The sequence below is a fragment of the Medicago sativa genome, chromosome 7 (assembly GCF_051527215.1).
Source record: "Medicago sativa cultivar Bolivia chromosome 7, Bolivia_mono, whole genome shotgun sequence".
NCBI lineage: Eukaryota > Viridiplantae > Streptophyta > Magnoliopsida > Fabales > Fabaceae > Medicago > Medicago sativa.
The window spans coordinates 102,392,095-102,409,707 of record NC_140755.1 but is presented as its reverse complement, the minus strand read 5'-3'; the positions used below and the strand labels follow the sequence as shown (position 1 = coordinate 102,409,707).

At 31.0% G+C, this 17,613-nt stretch overlaps 1 protein-coding gene and 1 long non-coding RNA gene across 2 annotated transcripts; one reads left to right on the top strand and one right to left on the bottom strand.

Moving 5' to 3' along the window:
* Positions 1-1,450: 1,450 nt before the first annotated feature.
* Positions 1,451-7,604, top strand: LOC146911464 (protein BONZAI 3-like). Its single transcript, XM_085725115.1, has 16 exons — positions 1,451-1,973; positions 2,922-2,969; positions 3,120-3,268; positions 3,422-3,470; positions 3,751-3,807; positions 4,614-4,793; positions 4,873-5,007; positions 5,103-5,164; positions 5,279-5,375; positions 5,466-5,580; positions 5,668-5,744; positions 5,933-6,070; positions 6,347-6,514; positions 6,774-6,887; positions 6,991-7,087; positions 7,240-7,604. Exons 1-16 carry the CDS (start codon positions 1,827-1,829, stop codon positions 7,362-7,364), a joined length of 1,758 nt encoding a protein of 585 aa, XP_085581241.1. The 5' UTR covers positions 1,451-1,826; the 3' UTR covers positions 7,365-7,604.
* A 1,851-nt stretch (positions 7,605-9,455) lies between these two features.
* Positions 9,456-12,330, bottom strand: LOC146911463 (uncharacterized). The gene is made up of 3 exons (XR_015018376.1): positions 11,886-12,330; positions 11,718-11,772; positions 9,456-9,670 (listed from the first exon to the last, which is right to left on the bottom strand). It is a non-coding gene; the product is annotated as an uncharacterized LOC146911463 (long non-coding RNA).
* Positions 12,331-17,613: the final 5,283 nt, after the last annotated feature.

Here is a 17,613-nt window from a genome sequence, read left to right as displayed (position 1 = left end):
GTTAAAAAAGTACTACATTTTCAATTCAAAACTTGACTTTTCTTTCTACTATTAGTTCATTAACTAGTGCCCGGGAGCACTGGTTAACAAAACCCTTTTTAAAAGCTACATTTCGCGTATCTTTGGGTTGACAGGGGATCAAGATTTATCGCATTCCAATGCACTTACACTTTGAAAATTTCAAAGCTACCAGTTTTTTTTTTGGGTCTTGTTAACAAATGCCCTAAGGGCATTGTTTAAGGAACCCACAAAAGCAAAATATGTCTTGAAAATATAAGTCAAACACTTGTTAAAGTCATACTCGTACAATTTTCAATGCAAAAGTTGCTACTTTTATATGCTTAAACAATGCCCTTAGGACATTTGTTAACATTTTTTTTTTGGGGAGCATACGCACGACATCAACACCATAAATGCAGACATTACCTTTGCTGCTTTTGAATAATTACGATGATTCATCATGATTCATTTAAATTTACCGTAACCAAACATGCACAAACTAAAGTGTATTAACTATTTAAATTTAATGACTTAATTCCTCACTTAAATTAATAATATTTATGTACACAAAAAACATATTTAAGTAAAAAATAAAAGGAAATAAAATTGGGCATTTTGGATGACCAAGACTCTAGGACAAAACGTGTTGAACACTAACCAAAACCTTCAATTTCGGAGGTTATTTCTCATGTCAGACACACTACTTTTTCTTATTTAATTTATGGAAAATTCTACTATGGACACAAATATAAATAAATAGTGCTCACACATACATTAAAATATTTTTTTTAATAACAAAAAACAAATTGATAATAAAGTGATTTAGTAGTTTGAGGAAAAGAGTTGTGATGTGTGTGTGACTAAACACTATACATTTATGTTTGTGTCCATGTAAGAATGTCTCTTTATTTATACAATTCTGCCCTGCACACATTTTCTCTTGTTATATTTTATACAATTATCCTCTAAAATAAATATATTTTATTCAAGTCTGCCTTGCACACATAGAAATCAATGGGTTACTTATATCAATAAATAAATAAATCAATGGTATACAAAATAGAGAGGTCAATTGCAAGATAATCAAAATTGACCAATAATTGTTTCAGATTCTCTAAAACGATAGTAAGTTATAAAATTTATTAATCATTTAAGTTTAATCACTCGATTAAAAAAAGTTAATTGGATTCAACTTTTCTTTTGTTTTTCTTCTTCTTCTTTTTTTATTCTATTATTTATTGAATTATTGTTTCCACAATTAGCTTTCAGCTTTCTTCTGCAACAAGTCTGAGGTACAGTCCTACCACTACCAAAAGTAATGAATATAGATTTGTTTGATATCTCGAAATGGTCAAATAGTTAATAATTTGATTTAGTAATAAGCACTTTCCGAGTTCCTACTACAACGACAATACAACTACCAAACCAATTCTTTGCATTGCATTGCATTGATGGATAAGATCAATTCAAGGGGCACGCGTTCTGTATGAGTTTAAATAGCAGCCAGATCATAGATACGATACGTTCCAGGAATTAAAATTAAATTAAATCAAATCATCACGAGAGATTCGTTTGTTATAATTGGTTTGTTAAACGAAAAAAAAAAAAAAAAAAAAAAGGTATTTATCGCGAAGTAACAACACACGAAACAATTTGTTTCGCTGTTTACAGCAGGTTTTTTGTTAAGTAACGCCGGTTTCGCAGTTTGTTCGTGCGAAAGCATTATTATAAATAATAATAATAAGAAATTAATCAATCACAAGTTAAAAGCATTGTGATTGTGATTGTGATTGTGATTGTGATTGAAAAGCGAATTAGGGTTTATAATGGGGTCGTGTTTTTCTGACATGAAAGGAGCCAAACAAGCTGTGGGAGGTGTTAATGCTCAAACTGGAACCACTAACAACAACAATGACGCCGTCGATTTCTTCTACACCGCTCAAGGTTTTCAACCATTGTTCACGCAAGTCGAGGTACCACCAACCACCATTTCTAATTCGTCATCATCATTATCACCGTTACTGCTGATATAGATTGTTTTTGCAAATGTTTATACCAATATTTCAAATTTTTGACTAAATATTGTGTGTACTTGATTCTTTTGTCTCAACAATTGATTTTGAATGAGTTGATTTTGTAAAAACAACTTTAATATAAGCTGAATGTGATACTATGTAGCACTGACACTTCTGATTGAAGTTGTGTTCCATATTCATACGCGTTAATGTCAAACACCGACATGACACATGTGATTACATTCAGTTACATCCTTTTAAATTATTATCGGTTGTCGGTCTTCAACCGACTATTATTATCGGTTGTCGACTCAAGAGATTAGTATCTGCAATTACGTGCGCAGATACCATACATACAAGTGTACACAAAAAAACTACAAAAACTAAAGATCAAATAAATTTTATTCGACATCACCCAAACATGTTGTATCATTTTTATAAGTATGGAATTAATTTTTGAATCACCAAACCCAACTGTAATTGTTTCCATCAAATCAATTCAGCTTCGGCTGAACTGGTAAGAAGATAAGTAAAGTTTAGTTAAAATTTTTCCCAACTAAGATTCGAACTCGGGCATTCCCAATTGATTAATCGTTAACTATTTCCTATATATAAATTGCTTTATATATTTATTTGATAATCATGATAATTTAAATTAGTTGTTACATAAAAATGTCTTCATGGTATTTTTGGTCCTTGATATTCCATTTCTCATTTTACTTCTAGTTTTACCAAAGTACTTTTGTCAATGAAGAATATGTTTTGAAGTTTCATTTGTTTGATATCCTATTTTTTGACTTTTGTTTTCCTTACTTCAAATATACTATTTGTCATTGAGCCTTGGTCAATTACTTGTAACTTGGAACCTTGGTCAATTACTTATGGTCGTCAAATCTTTTGCTGCAGCTATCTCTTTCAGCTTGTAACTTACTTGATCTGGACATTGCATCAAAGGTAATATTCCTATACATTAGAATGCATCTGTTATTTGATAACCTGAAACGGTTGCCACCTTTTTTCCTATGATGTTTCTTATTTATTTATCTACCTAGCTAAAACCACTACTACATCCAATGTTTTTTTATTTTTTATTTTTTATTTCAGAGTGATCCTATGGTTGTGGTATATGCAAAGAAAGGAGATGGAAGATTGGAAGAATTAGGACGCACTGAAGTCATACCAAATTCTTTGAATCCAGAATGGATAGAAAAAATCAGTATTGCATTTCATTTTGAGATGGTGCAACCACTTGTGTAAGTTACCCTCCATCTATCTTTCATGTGCCTGTTCCTGCATAAATGCTGTGCTTTGTTTGTAGATATAGCAATGAGATTTATGAGGCTTCTGTGTGACTTGATTTATTAACCTATATATAACTCTCTCCCCCTCATTTTACTTTCTTTCAGGTTTCATGTGTATGACATTGACACAAAATATCATCGTGTTCCCACCAAGGTTTGTAAACCAAACCATATAATAACTCTGCATTTTAAGCATTTTATGATTAATTAAGTCATGAGTTCTCCCTATACTGTTTTTTTCAATCAGAATTTCACTATGAATTATTTTAGATTGGGGTAAAATACAGGGCCTACTTATAGCCTGCTAAATTCTTGAAAGAAAAAACTTCAGCATTAGGGTCTTTTAGTTTGCAATAAAAAGTTGTGATGGTATTTGTGAAGTTTATATATTTGAAAACTGAAAGTTTGAATGTTATATATGTTACTTCATGCAGACACTGAAACTGAGTGATCAAGATTTCCTTGGAGAGGCGAGCTGCACTTTATCAGAGGTCAGTATAATATATTATCCACTACAGTATTTCATTTGTTTGTAATTTGTATTCATTTCCTAAGAAACCTTTAATTAATTAATACTAGAAATTTCGTTGTTGATAGACCATTGACCTCATACATATTAGCCAGCTTCAATAATGTACAACTTTTGGGTGCCCCACATTCTGCAATAAGACATTTTCTTTAGTTCTTCATGAATTAACTTATTTTAATAGTAAAAAAAATCTAATTAAAAAATTGATGAGAAAGAATTTTATGGAAATTTTGTTCCATAAAATTATTTTCAAATAAATGTTTGATTAATGAAATTTCTTAGAATTATTTGTCTCAAGAAATTAGAAATTGACAGTTATTTTGTTATAGTAAATGTTTTATTTTTGAGAATAATTTCTTTAGTTTGTAACAAACATGAGAATCCATATTTCTAACGTTCACATTTTTTAGAAATTGTAACAAACAAACTCTTGCGGAAATATAAAAAGAAATACCCAAATATAATCTCATACTACAGTCTTCAATGTTTCTCATTATTGAAATTTCTATGGTAGTATATTAAATAAATATTTATATGTTAATGACTAATGAATCAATCTCTTTAGTGTGATCACCATTAATTTCATTCAGTAATAAATTTATGCATACATATAACGTTACAAATACACATTTCCATGAAAAAAACACACACATGTAGCTGGTCAGCATAATTATAGCTGCTTGCTAACTCTGTTGCATGCAGACATAAGATTAAAAGACTTCGTGTGACATTGGTGTCTCTCTTGTTTTTGTGTACTATGGTTAACAGATAGTGACCAAACCGAGCCGGAGCTTAACCGTACAGCTTCAAAACAAAAGATGGAATAGTGGTCAAAGAAAACAAGGGGCAATTACCATTCATGCTGAGGAGACGGTTGCTGCAAGGAGTGCTGTTGAGATTATCTTCCGTTGTTCTCACTTGGATAACAAAGACATTTTATCTAAAAGTGTAAATATTCAATACCTAGCTCCCTTCATATCTGTTTTATTTATAACATTCTTAAAACTCATCTTGCTTTTTCTTGTAGGATCCTTTTCTAAGGATATCAAGAATTGTTGAGAGTGGTGGTTCTGTTCCTATTTGCAAGACTGAAGTTAAAGACAACAATTTAAATCCAAAATGGAGACCACTTTGTCTTAATTTCCAGCAGTTTGGAAGTAAAGTAAGCTTTCCATCTTTGTGCACAACATGTCTGATGTTACATCATATACATATATAGATTACTCTGACATTTTTTTAATTTTTTTCTCTATGCAGGATAATCCATTACTTATTGAGTGTTTTGATTTCAATAGCAGTGGAAATCATGTACTTATAGGGTAATGTCAAATTATATAGTTTTTTGTTTAGCCTAAACTTCTTTAGGCTTTATATTTTCTAGTTCATATACTTTATAGATGCAAAATAGTGACATCAATGTTTGTTGGCAACAGTAAACTGCAAAAATCAGTAGCAGACCTTGAAAAGCTATTCCAAGAGAGGAAAGGCGCAAATTTTGTCATGCGATCCACACGCAATGGACAAGAGAAGGTATTCATTGGTCCCTGAAATCGAATTTGTGTTATATTTTGGATCTGATCTCTGCTTAACCTCACACTTAATAAAATTTCTTCATTATAGGTTCTGAAGGGTCAACTCTTTGTGGATCAATATTGTGAAAAGGAACAATTCAGCTTTATTGACTACGTATCTAGTGGATTTGAACTAAACTTCATGGTTGCGGTAGATTTCACTGGTAAGTAGCTATTTTTCTATTGACTAAGGTGAACAATAGTACTAATTTCATATCTGTAGTTTGTTAAGTGCTTCGATATGTGTCCAGCTTCAAATGGAAATCCTCAACAGCCAGATTCTTTGCATCACATGGATTTATCCGGTCGGTTAAATTCATATCAAAAGGTAAGCTTGATATTTGTCAATGGAAGATTCCAACTTTTTTAATCATCAACTTGTGAAACATAATGAAATCAATCACTTTGAATATCCCACTGTGATCCTACAATTTTTTAACTTCTTTTTTGGTTCCAAGTAACTTGGTGTGATATTATGACTATCTTGCCTAATGAACACCCTACAAATTTATGTAGGCTATAATGGAGGTTGGAGAAGTTATCCAGTTCTATGATTCTGATAAGCGGTTTCCTGCTTGGGGATTTGGAGGAAAGATACCCGGAGGTATCGTATCTCATTGTTTTAATCTGAATGGGAGTCTAACTAGCTCTGAGGTGAGAAACTCTTTCTGTTTTTTTAGTACAATGGTTCTTTGACTTCTTTTTCTATTACTCTCACTAGAGAATTTAGAAAACTACTGTTAATTATTATTTTCCTTCTTTAATAAACTCAATTTCACCTCATTCATCAACTCTAATGATAATAACATTCATATACTACTATACGTTTCATTACAGTTCAGGGAAGGACCCTTACCCTCTTACTCATCAATCATGAACTTGATACATTCTTTTAAAAAAAACTAACATATAGTTTTCTTATGTGTTTAGGTTGTAGGAGTTGAAGGCATAATGGATGCTTATGGTAGTGCTCTACGCAGTGTCAGTCTATCAGGACCCACTTTATTTGGCCCGGTTATGAACTTGGCTGCACAAATGGCTGCAGATTCCCTTTCATCATATAACGGCTCTAAGTACTATGTATTGCTTATCATAACGGTGAGAAAGACACAAAGTACTATGATTTAAGAATAGAGTTCAATTTTGATACATGTTTAGAGTAGAACTTTTTACACTGTCAAACAATCACGGTCAATCATATATCTATGTGACTTTTAAAATAGTTTTGATTAAAGTCAAACATTTTAAAAATCCGACGATTATAATTGATTGACAGTATGCAAAAAGTTTACACTAACAACGCATATAAATTAAATCCTTAAAATTAATCAATCAAATGTCCATGATCTTCCCGTAGGATGGAGTTGTTACGGATCTTCAAGAAACCATAAATGCTGTGGTTAAAGCATCTGATCTTCCCTTATCGATTCTTATAGTTGGTGTTGGAAGCGCTGATTTCAAGAGCATGGAGGTCTACTTATACCCTTGCCTAAGTTTCTTTTCCTTAACATGGCTCCTGCTAAGTATGCTTTGTTATCTGAGAGAATAACAAGTCCTAAGATTAATTATTACAGGTACTGGATGCTGATAATGGACGTCGCTTAGAAAGTTCTACTGGTCGAATAGCTACACGAGATATAGTGCAGTTTGTCCCCATGAGAGAAGTACAAAGTAAGTAATAGTTGCTTCTCTAGTTAACTTGTGTAATAGTCTTTCAATTCTTATAACTATTTTGAAAACACAAATATAATATTTATTACTCTTATATTTTTGCTAACAATTTTTATTCATTTAATTGAACCCCATTATTGTGTTTTTGACAGGTGGACAAATCTCTGTTGTGCAAGCTCTTTTGGAGGAACTACCTAATCAATTTTTGACTTTCATGAGAAGTAGAGATATCAAACCACTTGTTTCCCAGTTCCCTCATCCACCAACTATTCTATAGATATTACAATTAGAGACAGCCAACCTTTCTCTGTATAGATACTTGATCCACAATCCTTAGATATTAAGCAGTACATTTTATTTGTGTTGGATGCGGACAAAATTTTAGGTCTCAAATGCGTTTTTCATTCAAATGAACGGTATATTGAAGCATGAATCTCTGCCATATGTAGCATCTTGATTATGAAAGTTAGATAGTAGTAGTTGTTTATGCTCTTTCTATTTCATGTTAGTTAGCTTTTAGTTTTCATTGTGTTATTTGATTCAGTTTCAAGTTGATCTTCCTTTCTTCCAAAATGTATATAATTGATGTACCTAGCACCATTCATTATTTAAAGTAAGAATGCATTTCTTCATATTCATAGGGTATCAGTTACAAATAATTCTACTTCTACCACCTTCATCTCCTTCTCTGAAAACCTTTTTTCTGTTCGGAAACCTTCATTCATGACTAACCTAGAATGGTCAAAAACCTCTCATGATCTTCTCATCTATCAACTTGCACCATTATTGTAAATAAAAGGTTGGAACCGATACTTCCCCCCACTTTTTCTTCACTTTCCTTTTTTTTTTTTTCCTTTTCTATTTCAACACTACTCCAATTTTTTTTTCCATCAACTGCTCTTTTCCAAGGCACATAATTTCTTCCATAAATCAAACTCATGAGAAAAATTAACACATCTAACCAAAATTTTCTCCTGCTTTTGGAAGGAGATGAGTACCCAACCTATAATCCAAATAATGCATATTTGGACATATGTAGTTTAGTTTGGAAATTAATTAAAGATTAGAGTAAATAGTAGAGGATATATGGTTACTATAGTTATCAAGGTTCTAGAATAATTTTCTAAATTTTGAAATGATTATTGGTTCTTAGAATGTTGCTTTGTTTGCTTCTCAGGTAGCTGTTGGAGAGCAAATTTAGTCGATTCATTGTAGCAATGAGTTGTTATTATCATACTAGACTCTTGACCCGTGCTACCGCACGGGTCTTTCCAAGAAGAAGTTAAACGAGTAAGTCGCAACAATGTAAACATATATAGTTTAAGAGCAATACTATATATCAAGAAAGATTTTATCAAGAAAGATTCAAGAATGACATGACAGAATAATCACCCATAGATTTTATCAAGAAATTGTCCTAAAATTAATGTTAGCCAATAAAATCTCAGCCTGGCCGGAAATCATGGGGTGATGGATGTTATGTATTTTTTTTATGAAAGGTTAATAAATAAGACTGAAATCTAAGGGTGATTATTCTGTCATGTCATTCTTGAATCTTTCTTGATAAAATCATTCTTGATATCTAGCATTTTTCATAGTTTAATAGAAGTCATATAAAAATTAAAAAATAAAATGAATTGAAAATTGATTTCATCGGTTATGGCCATTATTTGATGGTGAAATGTCAAAAATTTAAAATTACAAAACAGGTTGACACTATTAAAAATTACAAAAGAAATTAATAGAGATAAATGTTGCAATAAAAATAAAAATCTTCATAACATTTGAATCTTACCAAAACATCTATTTACTTTTAGCATATCCAAAAACATACCCCCCCGGTCACATTTATAAGCAAAAATGCACTTTTTAAGTTCATTGAATAAATAATGAATTTGGTCTATATAACCAAATACATTAAGTATTGAATGAATCTAAAAAGTGATTTTTTGCTTATAAATGTGACCGGAGGGAGTAATTTATTAAGCTTATTTGTTTGCTTTTTGATAACAAAAGTTAGGAAAATATTTTTTTTAAAAGGAAAATTAACACACATGTTAGCATGATCTCGAAAATCAAAATAAGTAGAACTATAACTAATAATTAAGACCTGTTAACTATAAAAAAAACCACATATTTTACTGATATTAACTAAAATTTGAAGTAAAATTGGTGATGTCCTTTTTTAAGTTTACAATAGGATCCCTTTAAACAACCATTTATAGGTGGTATGGTACCCATGTACTTTTTTGGATGATGACTAAACCGATTGTTAGAGATTCCACATTGAGGCTTAAAGTCAATTATATAATCCAGAAGAATAATTATTTATATATAAGTTTAAATATATGTATTAAGTTTAGAGATATATACAAGGAATTTCCCATTTTTTACCATTAAACAATAGAATTTTCCATTTCAGAATCTCAACAATAATAATGTGGAGTGGCTTAAACTTTCTATTTTTTGGTCATTGCTACTATCTTTCTTCCATTGAGAATCATGCTATGAGTATCCTATTTCTTTTCTCTTTCTGAAAAGCTTTTTGGTTACATTCTCTTTCTGAAATGCTACAATATGAATCTGTCAATGTGAAAGAAAAAAAATTAATAGCAGTAAAAAAGAAACATCTTTAACTTGTAAGAAACAACAACACAATGATACATGTACACATCTCATATTCCCTAACACTTATTCAACACCCTATTTTATCTTTATGATCAAAAGTTTATGCATAAAAAAAACAACAAAAGATTCATATTCATCCAATAAAACACACTTAAGCTTTTTTTGCGAAAAAAAAAGAAAAAAAGATTCATATATTTCAAATGAGGATTAGTGCTATTACATATAGTTTTTTGGCTCCCCAATTCCATTATATTGGGGAAAAAATGTTGTGGAATATACAAAGAACTTAGATATCAAGGACTAAAGCTAATATTATTTCAAAAATAAAAAGGACTAAAACTAATATGCAAAATGGAGTTATATATGCCCTTCTCAATGTCAGAGTCATGAGTGATCACTCTATTTATAGGTTGATGGGATAAATTAAAGGTGAAATCCTATTTATAATTTTATATAGTTCGGATGGCTTCAAATAACACAATATACTGATAAGTGCTAGGAAGTGATACTTTCATGTTATATTTTAAGCACTTTTGTTACTTGTTTTGCAAGTAATTTAGGGAAAAGCCGAGATAAAAGTGATAATTGCCTTTTTACGCTTTAATTGCCTTACTTTACCCAATTGTGCAGGATTTGACCTCAAGACACTAAGCAAGTATGAAAAAGCCAAGAAAAGTGCAAAAGGGCCGCAGGTACCCCATTGCTCGCGAGGCGAGCACAGCAGCTCGCAGTGGCGAGCATCAAAACAAAGCCAAAAAGCCGTGAGCACCCTCTTGCTCGCGAGGCGAGCAGAGCTACTCGCCGTTGCGAGTAAGGGCGGTTTGACCCTCCCAGGGTGACGTGGCAGAATCTTAATGGTGAAGGAAACAGAACTCGCCATGGCGAGTAAGGCTGCTCGCGAGGCGAGCTCAAGCATAGTGGGAATTCTATAAATAGCCCACTTGCTATTCTTTGTAATTATCTTAGGAAATATCTAGGGTTTCTAGTTCTTCTTAGTTTTTCACCTTTAGATATTTTTAGAGAGAAAATAGGGTAGTTCTTCAGAGAGTGAGAGTGGTTTTGGAAGTTGGATCTTTATTTCTTTGTTGAGACATCACAAGTGTAATGAATCCTTCCTTTTCAATCCATCCTTGCAAGGCTTCCATGAGGATGTGTAGCTAAATACCCTTTGTTGGGATGAGAGGTACTTGATCCTTGCTAAACATGTAATCTTTTGATCTTGCAATATATGGTTCTAGCAATTTATATTCAATATTGTTGTTATTCATGTGTTAATGCTTTCAATGAGATTCAAGATGCTTTGGACACAAACTCTTGAATCTAGAGCTAGAGTAGCAATATATCTTAGGTTAACTTACTTGACATCTTTGTTAATCTTGTGATAATCACCATAATCAAGAGTTAAATGCTTCCGGATATTTAATCAGGCTGGACACGGTCGATTAGGTTATTCGATCGACTATGTTATCGTTTAAAGGATTTGGACACGAATGTTTAAACGATACCTTAGAGTTAATTATATCACTTTGGACACGAAGGATAGTTTAGAATTGATTGTGATAATGTTGTTTACAAAGCTAGAATTCGTATGGATCATTAGGCTACATGTGACGTTTGGTTAAGGAACTCTACTCCTAACAAGTTTCAATCCTTATTTATCTCAACTTTTACTTTTTGCAATTAGTTTAGCTAGTTACATTTCAATTCAAACAAACAAGTACTCTTAATACTTGGAATGATAATTGATGTTAAACTGTCCTTGATAACGCACTATTCCCTGTGGAGACGATACACAAATACTTATCTTGTTTGATGCAAAACTACATTCATCATATACCCAACTTTTTGTCTCTGCATCAAAAGGCTCTGAAGTATTATCCTCCTTATCAATCATTGTTGAAGAATTTTTATGGTAAAAAATCCCCAAAAAGATTATTAAACTGTTTCTAATCAAACCCATAAAACAAAATAAAAAATGAAAATGAAAGATGATTCAACTTACATAATTTGTAGAGGAGGGAATTTGGATGAATATTAAAGACAATACACACTTGAATCTGCAATAGTGAGGAGGGACAACCTCAATGTAATTGTAGCCCAAACCATGTTGTCGATGAAGAACAATCCTAAAACTCACTATTCCAAAGCAAATTAAGAAAACAATTTGTACCTCGAACGAATCAATAATCCATTTTAGCCATTCAGATACACATTAAGAAAAAGGTCAACAATTGAAGATAAACTAACTATCCTCAAAAGAAAAGGAATTGCACATGAATAAAAATGATGAGAGAAAATTACCTCAACGACAAAATATTCAAGACGACGGCGAGGTAAACAGGAGGAGCGGCGCTGGTACAACCTTAAGAAACTGAGTGATACAGAAAACAGGAAATTAAAGATCATCCTTGCTGCTCCTTGAGTAGGCCTTCTAGCGCCCTGCATAAAAAGAGAATAACAAATTGTTACCACATTGATTCAAGTCCAGCACAGGAAAAAAACGACATTGTTGCATTCTTACAACCCTAACATGAAACTGAATGCAAATCCTTTTGTATTGAAGTCGTAATTCATTCACAATTTTGTCAAAATCAGTGACTGGATTTAGATTCAAAGGAGCTGCACAAAAAAACACCAAGCAACTGATTAGAACCAAATATATTCAATGAAACATGATTAGATTGATTAGAACAAAAATTGTATGGAAATCCATTAAGATTAACTGTACCATAAAGTTATGTGCACGCCACTATTTATACCGGACTCATAGACAAAATGAATTTGAATCATGGTGACATGTGTACACAATGAATTGGGGAGTTGGAGAGACTTCTCGTGGAATACAAATTCGCTTGTTGCATGGAGAGATATGGAAGGCCACATTAAATGTTTAATGGATCAGTGGGCAGTTGGCAGGAATGACCGAAATTAATGCAAGAAAATTTTGTTAATTTTGTTAATAAAGGTTGGAGCGATCTGTATTCTCAAAAAAATAGGAGTGGATATGCAACAGATAAATGGGAGTGGAATTTGTTAAGAAGGACTGTAGCGACAGATAAGAGTGGATATGCAACAGATTTGTTGTTTTTATTGTTAATAATATTTTGTTAATAGGAGTGGATAGGAACAATTTGTTAATATGAGTGATTTTTTTTTATGTTTATCTGTTTAGTAGGAAACGATTAGGAACAATACGATTTTTGGCTTGCAAAAAATAGGGTTAATAGGGTTAAACAAATCGGAATTAAGCTTTAGGGTTAAAACAGTAAGTTTCAGCAATAGGGTTTAGGTTAAAATTAGAGCTAAAATAAGCTTTCGGGTTAACTTTTATAGATAAATAGATTAGGGTAGAAAATATTTGCTTCATAAAAAAAAAAGCAGGAGGATAGGAATAAAATTGGTGCGATGCATTTTTTTAGATGAAATTTGTTATGTTAAATAATTGCAAACCTAAAAGTGTAGAAAATATTTGCTTAAAAAAAAAAGAAGGATAGGAATAAAAAAAAAGGAGGATAGGAATTCAAAAAAAAAATAATAAGGATTCGGCCGGCCAAAAGGAGGATAGGAATAAAAAAAAAAGGAGGATAGGAATTAAAAAAAAATAAGGATTCGAAAAAAAAGGAGGATAGGAATAAAAAAAAGGAGGATAGGAATTCAAAAAAAAATAATAAGGATTCGGATGGCCAAAATTATAGCAAACTTGATAACAAAATTCGGCTGGCATTAATTAAGTAAGATGATCAATGGCTAAAATTGAATGTCGCCTAAATGTGCAAGATCCAATGGCTCAGAAAAGTGGAGGGAGAAATGGGGGGAAAATATTAGGGTTAGAAATAGCTTTAGGGGTTAAGCTTTATTAGATAAGATAGATTAGGGTAGAAAATATTTGCTTCATAAAAAATAAAAAAAGGCAGGAGGATAGGAATAAAATTGGTGCGATGCATTTTTTTAGATGGAATTTGTTATGTTAAATAATTGCAAACCTAAAAGTGTAGAAAATATTTGCTTAAAAAAAAAAGAACGATAGGAATAAAAAAAAGGAGGATAGGAATTCAAAAAAATAATAATAAGGATTCGGCCGGCCAAAAGGAGGATAGGAATAAAAAAAAAAGGAGGATAGGAATTAAAAAAAAATAAGGATTCGAAAAAAAAAAGGAGGATAAGAATAAAAAAAAGGAGGATAGGAATTCAAAAAAAATAATAAGGATTCGGATACTCAAAATTATAGCAAACTTGATAACAAAATCCGGCTGGTATTAATTAAGTAAGATGATCAATAGCTAAAATTGAATGGCGCCTAAATGTGCAAGATCCAATGGCTCAGAAAAGTGGAGGGAGAAATGGGGGGAAAATATTAGGGTTAGAAATAGGTTTAGGGATTAAGCTTTATTATATAATAAGATAGATTAGGGTAGAAAATATTTGCTTCATAAAAAAAAAAGGCAGGAGGATAGGAATAAAATTGGTGCGATGCATTTTTTTAGATGGAATTTGTTATGTTAAATAATTGCAAACCTAAAAGTGTAGAAAATATTTGCTTAAAAAAGAAGAAGGATAGGAATAAAAAAAAAGGAGGAGAGGAATTCAAAAAAAATATAATAAGGATTCGGCCGGCCAAAAGGAGGATAGGAATAAAAAAAGGAGGATAGGAATAAAAAAAAAAAATAAGGATTCGAAAAAAAAAAAGGAGGATAGGAATAAAAAAAAGGAGGATAGGAATTAAAAAAAAAATAATAAGGATTCGGATGGCCAAAATTATAGCAAACTTGATAACAAAATTCGGCTGGCATTAATTAAGTAAGATGATCAATGGCTAAAATTGAATGGCGCCTAAATGTGCAAGATCCAATGGCTCAGAAAAGTGGAGGGAGAAATGGGGGGAAAATATTAGGGTTAGAAATAGCTTTAGGGGTTAAGCTTTATTATATATGATAGATAAGATAGATTAGGGTAGAAAATATTTGCTTCATAAAAAAAAAGGCAGGAGGATAGAAATAAAATTGGTGCGATGCATTTTTTTAGATGGAATTTGTTAAGTTAAATAATTGCAAACTTAAAAGTGTAGAAAATATTTGCTTAAAAAAAAGGAGGATAGGAATAAAAAAAAGGAGGATAGGAATTCAAAAAAAATAATAATAAGGATTCGGCCGGCCAAAAGGAGGATAGGAATAAAAAAAAAGGAGGATAGAAATTAAAAAAAAAATAAGGATTCGAAAAAAAAAGGAGGATAGGAATTCAAAAAAAATAATAAGGATTCGGATGGCCAAAATTATAGCAAACTTGATAACAAAATTCGGCTGGCATTAATTAAGTAAGATGATCAATGACTAAAATTGAATGGCGCCTAAATGTGCAAGATCCAATGTCTCAGAAAAGTGGAGGGAGAAATGTGGGGAAAATATTAGGGTTAGAAATAGCTTTAGGGGTTAAGCTTTATTATATAAGATAGATTAGGGTAGAAAATATTTGCTTCATAAAAAAAAAGGCAGGAGGATAGGAATAAAATTGGTGCGATGCATTTTTTTAGATGGAATTTGTTATGTTAAATAATTGCAAACCTAAAAGTGTAGAAAATATTTGCTTAAAAAACAAAAGAAGGATAGGAATAAAAAAAAAAGAGGATAGGAATTCCAAAAAAAATAATAATAAGGATTCGGCCGGCCAAAAGGAGGATAGGAATAAAAAAAGAAGGAGGATAGGATTTAAAAAAAAATAAGGATTCGGAAAAAAAAAAAAAGGAGGATAGGAATTCAAAAAAAATAATAAGGATTCGGATAGTCAAAATTATAGCAAACTTGATAACAAAATTCGGCTGGCATTAATTAAGTAAGATGATCAATGGCTAAAATTGAATGGCGCCTAAATGTGCAAGATCCAATGGCTCAGAAAAGTGGAGGGAGAAATGGGGGGAAAATATTAGGGTTAGAAATAGCTTTAGGGGTTAAGCTTTATTATATAAGATAAGATATAAGATATTTTAAATATTATTATTATTATTATTATTATTATTATTATTATTATTATTATTATTATTATTATTATTATTATTATTATTATTATTATTATTATTATTATTATTATTATTATTATAGTTGATATTTTACTTAATTTTTTTATTTATACGTTACTTTCTATATAAAAGTATTTTTTCGACAAATTGTTATATTTATTTTATGGTCTTTGGTACTACTTTAGTTTGATTTACTTATGAACTATCGAGTAATGGATATTAAATTGAGATTTGAGTGTATGTCTTTTAATCAAGTTTTTTTTTTTGAAAGAACCAAGTTTTTTTTGAGTGATGATATGTGTACAATTATTTAATGATAACTTTTGTGACAATCTGTATAAAAGAGAAAGTTGTTCAAAAGTCATCATAAAATGGTCGTACAAATATCATTTTTCTTTTTTTATTAATCTTTTAGCAAAGTTTCGATATGTGATGAAAAATGATTTTTTACTGATATGCATCTTTTCGGAACTTCAATGACATCGTTCTCTTTGAAATCTTCTGCAAATTTTACTACATGGACATCAATGATTAAATGTCTAATTCCACAAGTAAAAATAAATGAATAAACCACCAAATTGGTACCACAAACATTTGAAGTTCAATTATTCCAAATTTTTATCGTATTTGGTAATTTCCATGTGAGACATCAAATTTACATCCATGTTCAGTTCAATTCATCCCATCCACTTGGCAATTGACATACTTCTTGATTATACAGCCATTAACCTAACTTTGTGGACATTAGTTTCTATAATACAAAATCATCTCAGCAATGCCGAATTTATGAAATCTTCAACTAACTTATTCATTACCTGCTACTCTCCCAAACTCATCATCCATAATAAAAACTAATAATCATGAGTGAGTTATTTATGAATGAATTGAGACTAATTATTCTTTTAACCTAACACATCCCCAAATTTTGCTCGAGTCAATTATTTTTATATCTGAAAAACTCGATGCTCTACGTTTCAAGTGAAATAGAAATGGGACAAATCTTTGAGTTTTATCAAGTGATTATCACACTCCTAATAGATAAGTGTTGATAGAATAATAATTAGTCCATTGGATTGGGAGTTGTTGCCCTTGCTCCCACAGAAAAAATAAAATGTATATATTGTTTTTTTTAAGAAGTCAAACCATTTTATTGAAATTTATATTGAGGAGAATCGAACATGAGACTTAGAAATAAGCACACTCTAAAGTTTCAAGATAACATCACCAAACCAACTCACGTGGTTAAATATTCTAATGAAAATAAATGTAAAATTTAATTATTTATCAATTGAGTAAATTAATAAATTTAATTATTTATCATTCTAATTTTTATTACTCAGTTAACACTATAAGTGTAAAATACACTATATTTTGGAAAGTAAATACCGTTGTACATATCTATTTTGGGGGTTTTGTTTATGAAATTGTGTATTTTGTAAAAACATAAAATATTTTCTTTTATCAACATATTATAATAATTTTGGCCCTCATCAAAAAAGTTTATAGATGGGTGCATGTTAATAGAGATACTTATAAATGAGTGTGATCATCAACTTTTACCAAATGGATACCAATCTGAGTTGGCTAAATATATTTAAGTAAAGAATAATAAAATGAAATATAATGATGACCAAAACTGGGTCATAAAACGGGTCAAACACTAACCAATTTCATGGGTTATTTCTCATGTCTCATACATGGAAGTTTTCTTATTCAATGGGAGAGTGTACAAGGGAATTTACACATAGAAATTAGTAGGATTCAGCTTTTTCTTTTGTTTTATTCTTCTTTGATTCCACACATTTATAAATAGAGTTTTCTTCTGCCACACGTATTATAGCCCTCTCCCTAGAAAAAGAATTTAATCATAGATTTGTAAGATAAGATC